Source organism: Oxyura jamaicensis, unplaced genomic scaffold, assembly GCF_011077185.1.
Source record: "Oxyura jamaicensis isolate SHBP4307 breed ruddy duck unplaced genomic scaffold, BPBGC_Ojam_1.0 oxyUn_random_OJ75839, whole genome shotgun sequence".
In the NCBI taxonomy this organism is placed as follows: Eukaryota; Metazoa; Chordata; class Aves; order Anseriformes; family Anatidae; genus Oxyura; species Oxyura jamaicensis.
In genome coordinates, this window is record NW_023311475.1 from 1 (window position 1) to 9,013 (window position 9,013).

Below are 9,013 nucleotides of genomic sequence, written 5' to 3' on the forward strand. Positions count from 1 at the left end.
GTCTCCAGCTAGTAATGCTTACTGTGACCCAAGGCTGATGACAGACTCAGCTCCTGCCTTTACCTGTGAAGACAAAAATGGTCTCTTTGCTCTACTGGCCATTCATGTTTCTGATACAGGGAAAAGGTCCTTGGAGGTAATTCTCCTGTCTTCACACTTCACAGGGGAATAATCCCACGCTGCAATTCACATTGCAGATGTGCAATGTGACACCCTGACAATGTTGTCTCTTCTAAAATTAAATTCAGAACTTGGGAGTCTATTCAAGACATTGACTCGTGTTTGCCAGGATCTGGGAAGAAGGAGCAGCGGGGGGGCCCCCGCCCCCCCCCCCGAAAAGGTCTGCAGAACAGGAGCCCTAGGCAGCTGGAGGGGACAGGGACAGCTCTGAATTGGCCTCACCTCCCTCAAGAACCATTTCTGAGTTTAGAAAAGTTGACAAGTATTGAAAACAGCCCGGTCCAAGCAGTTTTAAGGCCAGCCCCTAACAGGGGCATGCAGCTAGCTCTGCTTGGCCTGTAATCTTCCAAGTCAATGGGTTCGGCAAGAATCCCCTCACTGTTTTGGGGGACGTAACAAAAGCACTGTAGAAATCCTTCTAGTTTTCACAGGACATTTTTCCTTTGAGACAGTCTCTCACTTTCCCCTAGATTAGAACCATAATCAAACCTGGCTATATGCTCAGAGAGCTGCTAATTTCCAGGAGAGAAAGCTTGAGATTCTAACGATGCACAGTGGAGCCAATTTAAACAGGCTTAAACTCTCTTGCCAAGTTACGTCATTGCAGTTTGTCAGGCACCAACTTTTTAAACTGCATCTACTGAGACCTTATTAGAATCATCCCAAGTCATTTCCCGCAGAGACGAACAAATTATATTTCATAGTTTGCCTTGAGTATTGAGACACGGGCTCCCAGAAACTGAATGGTATTTGCATTTGACTTCCTTGTCAAAAAAATCTGAGTGATTGCTTCGAATATGTGTAGTAATTTGTACTGTGTTTCCTCATAGAACAGCAAAGGACATAGCAGAAATTTCCCCTAGAGGAAATGCGGAGCCTAAAAAAAAAAAAAAAAAAAAAAAAAAAAAAAAAAGTAGGAAATTACAGTTTGACAATTACAGATTAAAGAAACAACTGAAAGTCAGCACTGGTTCTCATAGTACATTATCATCTGTCAAAAATTGTCAATGGTAGACCTGTTATCTGTTTAAAAAAATCTCTTTTGTAAGCTAGCTTCACAGGTACTTCTAGCTTCAACAGAGCTTTGTAAATGCTTTGGGATAACAATAGTTTAGTTGTCATTTGACAAGGAACCAGTTTTACATTCAGCTATGCAGAGTATGCTTGATTAGTCCAATTTTAGAAGTAAAGTAAAACCAAAGGTGATTAAATATAACATGTTTTGAATTGATGCAAATATTTTTAAGGAATTAAGCTTAAGAGCAAGAATAAGCATACTGTTTTTGTTTTTAAGGGGCAAGTGAGTGAATTGTCTTTTAACTTTTTCAAGGAGTTAAAGAACTTAAGTTTTGTTGCTGAGCCTCTTGAGGTTTTTAATGCAACTGAAGAGCATGGGAAGAATTAACTTTTTATTGTCTCCCACAGACCTTGTCAGCTGCAACTCTGATTTGGCTTTGGCTGCATGAATTTTCCCCCTACAAACATGAAGAACGTCCCTGTATTCTACAGGTAGAAGTCCCTGCTTCTACAGGCATGCTATCTGTATGGATAAAGAGAGATCTCAATTCCAGTGCTACCTAAAGTTTGTGGCACGTTATCTGACCAAATTTAGAAACTTTAAGTTAAAACAATGTGGACTGTTATTCCAAACACAAATAGAAATTCTTGAATGCTTACAAACAAGTCAGTGCAATGCTACCACAATTACTATCATACCAATAATGTAACTGCTGCCATTGTTATTGACACGGAGTTAAGCTGGAACCAACATAAGCTGGTGGACACAACCCTCCCAGCTTAGCTACACAGCTCCTGCCTAGAGAACTCTCCTGAGAAAACAAAATATATGCTAACCTACTCACCACCATAGCATAAAAGATGCCTGCTGCTGCTGGAGAGTACTCTGCCCTGCCTGTAAGTGCTGGTAGAGGTAAATAGAGGCAGGGAATATATTTGGTCTGAACAGATCTGAAAATACCTTAGCCTTCAGGGACTGAATGAAGCACTTGTTACTCCAACTAAGCTGTTAAAATGTCCTTTTTATCAGCTGTGAAGCAGGATGCCTCGGTGTTTTCAGTAGGCCATGTTTGTGTACGTGTATACTTCTCGTCTTATTCTGTGTGTGTGATTTTGTCTGTGCCCTTCCTCAACAGGGAGCACTGAAAAGAAGTAGCATGCTGGACTTGATTGTGGGAAAACGGGTTATCAGTTTAGCTGACACATCTTAGAAGAATATTAATTTATGCCTGGAATTAAACAATTTTTCTGAAATATTCCACACCTTGAGGGTCCCTAGAGACGGAAAGCGTTTGAAGCAGCAGCTCAGGCCTGTGCTTTTTGTCTTCAGCATGTTTCAGAATGGGCTGAAGGACAAGTCTGATGTCAACAGCAACCTGTGGAAGGGCTTCCTTCAAACACAAAGCAAGACCCAAGTATCATTTCTCCAGCATGCATGTGCTGGACTCTCAGAAGACTACAAAAGGTTGATGGGGCTGGAACTACTAAGCGGTTTTTGACCAGTTTAGAAAAAGAGACTTCTTCCCTCCTGAACAGAAATACACATTTCCTCATTTACAGTGGTTCCCTCCCCAGTGCAGAAAATTAGTTTTTTTGGTCCATGATGACAGAGTAACAGAAGTCCAAGTAACAACTCAAATAAACAAACACACACATATAAAGGATCACTTGGGAGGGAAAAACAAAAAAAAAAAAAAAAAAAAGTTATTTTAAAATCTGAGAGGAATAAAGTCCATTTGTCTAAATGCATGAGAAGAGAGGACAGGCTACATCCATAGGAAATGAAAGTAAATTCTAATCGCCCTTCTCTGCCTTGTCTCAGGTTCGGAGACTGTGGCCGACCAGGAATCCTACCCCCAAACAGAGCACAAGTATGTGAATGTGCACGTTAACTGCTAAAAAATACCTCCTTTCTGATAAGGAGTATGAGAGCTCCCTCTTCTGCAAGTAAGCTCGCTCTGGCTCTTCCCCTCAGGTTTTAGAGAATATAAATTTCTCATTTGGAGCCAATAGAGACTGCACCTTACTGTCAAATCTGCATTAAGAGTTGGTGTCCATCTGTCATACAATCTCTTCTCCCCAGCATTTCTTTTACAGGACAGTCTACTGATAAGAGCAGAAACAGCAATGCAAACAGAACACTAAAACATGTCTGGTAAGGTCACAGGGTTGCAAGCAAAAGTTCTGTGGTAAGCATGAATACAGAAGACTATTTTTATTATTTTTTATTAAAAAAAAAAAAAAACAACAACAACAACAAAAAAACACTTTGCTATATTCCAGGTGTGGAGAAATTCCCCCATCCCACTCCCCCAGTGTATCAATTCAGGTATTGCTTAAAACAATCTAACTTTTTTTTTCAGTCTAGGTGACTTGGGTTTCCTGGTTTTCATTTTGCTTATATTCTGTTTGACATGAGAACAAACTCTTTGATTCAGCATCATTTAAAAAATGAGCTAACCCTATACGGGAGGCAATCTAGGAAAAATACTATGCCTAAAAAGTTGCCGTGTTAACTGATAGTGGAAAAATGCCTAAAAAATTGGAAGGAGCAAATACATTCTTTTGTCTACAATGGGTGGGACAGAACCTTTTCATTTAAATCTCAATGGGGAAAGCTGAGTTAATCCTTAGGTGAAAACTGAAGTATCACTAACTTATAAAGAACAAGTGAAAATGAGTCATTAAGCAGTAGAAGAACGCATATATGAGTGCATTTTAGAGAGTGTTGAACTTAAAGTGTGGCCTTCCTGAGCTACGTGGAGAGATGTTTGTGTTGAAATTAGTCACAGTACTTAAGGATAAAGGGTACCAGCATTGAAGTCAGTCTCCAGAAAAGATGACATTGAATATGCTGCACTGTGATAACACAGGAACAAATATAACCTATTCCATTGAATCTTCTATAACCCTTCAATAAGAAAGAACCTTGTGTCTGAGAAGCTGTAACAACACCAGGTTTGTTTTTTTCCACCAGTTTCCCCAATACAGGGGAATGAAGAATGAATTCAGAACAGGCATGGAGGTCACAGCAGGTCTTTCCTCAAATCCAAAGGGAACAGACACCAGAAGGGGGGCCTGTAACATGGGTTTCTGTAACAAAGAAACACTATGCCTGAATGATGTGGTTAAGCCCCACAAAATGAACTGAAGGGAGCTTTTAATCTTTCCCAAATAAGTGCTTCAGCAGTGCTTCATTCTCCTAAAGTATGCAGTTGATATTTAATCCCAATTAAAGGAGGCTCCTTCAGAAACTGATTCAATTTAAGATCTTCTATCAAAAGATCTGAATTTTCATTTAGCTATAGGTTTTTCAACTGAGGCACTCTGAGAGGCATTCTCAGTAAGAGCATACTAAATACTCTTACAAAAGAGGAGTGTGGTAGCAAGTAGAGTACACCACCACAGCTCTTATGATCTCTTCTTTTAGGCTTTACTGGCAAGGATGACTCTTTCCTCCCTTGCAGAATACACTCCGGAACGGAAGCCAGAGGCCCTAGCCAGAGTAGAAGAAAACTTGGTCATTAATACATGGGTATGGTCTTTGTTTTATGGGCATTTTGTTTGTTGTTTGTTTGTTTGTTTGTTTTTCATCCCCATATGAATCCACTTCTCTCCCCTTGCCTTGCCATGCTTCCTCATTGTCTTTGCTATGCTCTAGCAGTGACTGAATCCTCAGACAGCTCAGCCCAGACTGTTGGCCTCAGGAACATCTATTTCACCATCACACCCATGCAGCTGCCATGCAGATCTCAGCATTTCCCTGCATACTCCTTGGTGCTGGCATGTCCATTACCGAGAGGTGGAAGCAGGGACAAAACTCAATGGGCCATGGAGCGTCTGCTCCACGGCATGCAGCAGATGGTCTAAGAACTCCACACAGGAGATGGGCTTTTGGACGGTGTAGCTGTGGCATGAAGAACAGGGCCATAAGCACCCTTCTGACCACTGCTGCTTAGGGCCATGCCATGCAGGCTGGGGCTGCCCTCAGCTATAAAGCTGTGGAATTCTCCTTCTGCAGCCTGACTCACTACCCTCACATCCACTGTTCTGCAGGCATTTCTGTTCAATGGGTCTGTCCCAGCCCACCCAGGCATATACAGGCCACTAATACTGAACCATAGCACACATGAGGCTGATTGCTACTCTCCTATCCAACATATGGGATATAAAGTGCTCATGAGGATATAAAAAGCTCATGAAGTGTGAAACAGAAATGCTTCCTGAGCAAGTCTGATCTCAGAATTCCAGGTCTAGCAACCAGAATCATTGGATTTGCAAGGAAACAGTATAGCTGCTCTTCCCCATCCCCACATCATCTCCACAGTAATTTCTGTGACCTTGCAAAAGTGACCACTGAAGGGGAATGGTGCACCAGCCTATAACAAGTTTTCTGTGCTCATTTTTTTGAAGAGCAGACAGTCCCTCTGTCTGCATTGATAAATGCCTTGCAATTTGTCAGATGGCTCAGGAATCAGTGTGGCTGTTTTTGGAAAATTGTTTCTACTGTCATAGACCAAGAATCACAGGTAACACCATGGAAACACCTGTCACTCTACACATAATATGTAATTACCCCCATATTTCACGGGATTTATGATCTTTTCGGCCAACTGGTGGAAATGAAATAGGACTGAATATTCTGGGTGCATTTATTATTATTTTGGAGCATAAACAAGGGACCAGGAAAGGTGCCTTGGGTCATCAATAAAACTTGTGCTTAGGTGACTTTATACCACAATTACTGTAGGTCAACACATTGAACTCCACTGGAGACTCTGTAGTGGTATGGCTACATGGGTGGCTTCAGCAGCTTCGTAAAGCTTGGCTTTGAAACTTAAATGCCCTTGGATAGACTTTCGTGTAATTTCTTAAGTTGGTAAAATATTTTCAAAACAACAAAAAAAAAATCAGGATACATTACCCTAGGCAAAAGCTCTTTTGGTTATTAGTTGCCTTATGAACCCATTGCAAACGTTCTACAGCTAAGAATGAAGCTCAAGTTACTTCCATAGATTTAGTATAAGAATGTGCATTTGTTATCACTAAGATCTGAGTTCCTGCAGAAAAGTCATTAGTTTAGCCTTCACGCAAAGGCAGCAACCACAGGAAAGGCCACTAAAAGACATCCTTGACATTTGTTTTTTAGTAAGGAACTATGTGCAAAGACATCAGCTATTTAGCACAGTGTTTTAACATAGCCTCAGGTCTACATCAAGCTGTAAGTTTATCTTCCCAGCACAGAGGCACATAGTTAAGGTATACACAGATTTACAGCCACAATGCACAAAGGAGATGGCACAGCACTCCCCTTCTCTTGCATCCATTTCCACCTTTTTGTCAGCCATACCTTCGCTTTTCACCTGGAAGTCCTGTTCCTAGTTATGGGCTCACAGACCTAAAGCACACTCAATAAGCCCTCCTTCAGTCCACCAACACTGAAAAGCCAGGGCAGGCTCAGACAGTGGTCACAGGAAGCCCGTGACTGAAAAGCCTCCCCATCGCCCCACTTGCTCTAGTTTTCTAGGATTTCTTTTACTGTATAGACATCAACATAGCTGATATCTCCAGTTTGTAGGAGCTGATTCACATGCTGGCAGACTGCGATATGTGGCACAAGCTATGGCCAGATATGCTTGTTGGCATTGAAGCTGAATTATTGGCATGCCAGTTGAAAACACCCAGACTGATGAGCTTAAATGATGGCAAAAGAGCTTTCCCTCCAGTCAGTCTCCCACAGAGGATACAGTTGCACCCTTTTCCACAGGAATGAAATGGTCAGTAAGAGGAAACAGTTCTATAAGCTACTTTAACAGAAGTGTGTGCACCATTAAGTGTGCCTACAATACCTGGCTGGCAACACCCATGTTTAAGACCAAGATTCTCACCTAAGCTTCTTCCATGCTCAGTGGAGGAAAAGATTACTAGCCAAGGTCAGCTCCTCCTGTAATAATGACCCAGAGTTGTGCCATCCAGTTGGCTGTCTGGAGATGCATACCTCTCCCTTTTAACTGTAAATGGAAAGCAGAGAAGGAGTTTCTATTCCAGCACCTATCTTTTAGATGACTAAAGTAAGAGGAGATATCATAACCAGCAGTCTCTATCCAATTGCTTGGGCTTCCAGAGGAGGCCAGAGACTGGGAAAGATGTTCTCATTTTGTTAAAGTAGTTCTCACCTGGCTGATTATTCTTCCAAGGGCACATTTGACTTCTTTGTTCCTCAGACTGTAGATTATGGGGTTTAGCAGGGGAGTGAAGATCCCATAGAGCATGGAAACTATCCTATCCTGATCAGGTGAGTAGGCAGAAGAAGGACGTACGTATGTGCAAATAGTAGTCCCATAGAAAAGGCATACCACTGTCAAGTGAGAGCTGCAAGTGGAGAAAGCTTTTTGCCTGCTCTCAGCAGAGTTCATGTACAGGATAGCCAAAAGGATATATATATATGAGACCAGAGTGACCACAAAGGCACTGCTTCCAAGGACCCCAGCTACTGTAAGAATCACCAGTTCCCTACTGTAAGTAGATAAGCAGGAGAGGGCCAGCACAGGTGGAATATCACAGTAATATTGGTCAACTTCATTAGAATCACAAAAAAAGAGTGTAAAAATCAAAGATGTGTGCAATAGAGAATTAAAAAATCCTACTACCCAGGTGCCAATGGCTAGGCGAGCACATAGTTTCATGCTCACAATATTAACGTACTGCAGCGGATGACATATGGCAACATAACGGTCATATGCCATCACAGCCAAGAGAAAAATCTCTGTGCCTACAACATCAATGAGGAAGAACAGCTGGAGTATGCAGCCACTGAATGAAATCACATTGTTCTCAGACAACAAGACCTCCAGCATCTTTGGCACGGTAATAGTGGGGCATAGGAGATCCAGTAGGGATAAGTTGCCAAGGAAGAAGTACATAGGGTTGTGCAGACGGGTGTCAGTGCTAATGGCAACAAAGACTGTGATGTTGCCTGCCATGGTGACCAAATAGATGATCAAAAACAGCACAAAGAGAAAAAAACGCACCTCTGGAGCATCAGAAAGGCCTATGAGAATAAATTCAGATACTGTTGATGTGTTGACGCTGTGCATCTTATCTTTCATTGTAGGAATGATTGCAGAGATGTACCTGAAAAAGAAAAAAGAAAAAAAGAAAAAAAAGGAAAGAAAAAAAAAGTTGTAACAGTCAAAATTTCACTTCCTTCTAAACAGTGTGATTTTTAAAAAATCTCTTCTACAGTTCAAATACATTTGTAAGTTTGCATCACCACACTCAACATCTGAATTTTGCTCGCATATACGTAAGATAAAAGGCAAAAATAGTATTAAGCTTAACAGTGACTAATCAAAAAAATAAAAATAAATCTTTGAGTGCAAGTCATCTTCTCAGACTGGGGAGCTGAAAAGTTGAATACAAAGATACCTCCCCTCTGTGGTGGCTAGCTTGGTTGAACATGGCTCCAAGCAACCCAACTGGGCTTTGAAAGCAGCTGTACTCTGAACAGGGGAAGGGTAGGAATACAGAGCTTTAAAAACCATTTCAATATAAATTTTATGATGCTACCATCACCAAAGAAGTCTGGGTTACTAACGGAAACTAAAGACCTAATTTTTAAGTGAGTTATGCTATCACAGAGGAATTAAAAGCCTGGTTATCAGCAGAAGGTATATACCCAGAATACATTTATTTTTTTCAGCTTTATCCAGTGGGATAAAAAAGGGATATAACCCAGTATCTGATTAAAGATCTTCCTCTTCTCTACAAACTTTACCCATTAGGCTTTCACATCAATATTAATACTTTCAGGATC

The 9,013-nt window shown here is 41.3% G+C and overlaps 1 protein-coding gene across 2 annotated transcripts; it reads right to left on the minus strand.

Annotated features, from left to right (window-relative positions):
• Positions 1-372: 372 nt before the first annotated feature.
• Positions 373-8,328, minus strand: LOC118160055 (olfactory receptor 5V1-like). 2 transcript variants are annotated; one of them, XR_004747316.1, is made up of 2 exons: positions 7,047-8,328; positions 373-1,057 (listed from the first exon to the last, which is right to left on the minus strand). XR_004747316.1 is itself a non-coding variant. In XM_035314589.1 (2 exons), exons 1-2 carry the CDS (start codon positions 8,304-8,306, stop codon positions 1,040-1,042), a joined length of 951 nt encoding a protein of 316 aa, XP_035170480.1. In that variant the 5' UTR covers positions 8,307-8,328; the 3' UTR covers positions 373-1,039. The 2 variants fall into 2 exon arrangements, 1 of the variants encoding a protein (XP_035170480.1); XM_035314589.1 differs by having other exon boundaries at positions 7,374-8,328.
• Between the last annotated feature and the right edge of the window lie 685 nt (positions 8,329-9,013).

What these genes read in the sequence shown, in the direction of transcription:
- LOC118160055 (XM_035314589.1), bottom strand. Translation starts at nt 8,306, where the DNA reads ATGAAAGATAAGATGCACAGCGTCAACACATCAACAGTATCTGAATTT.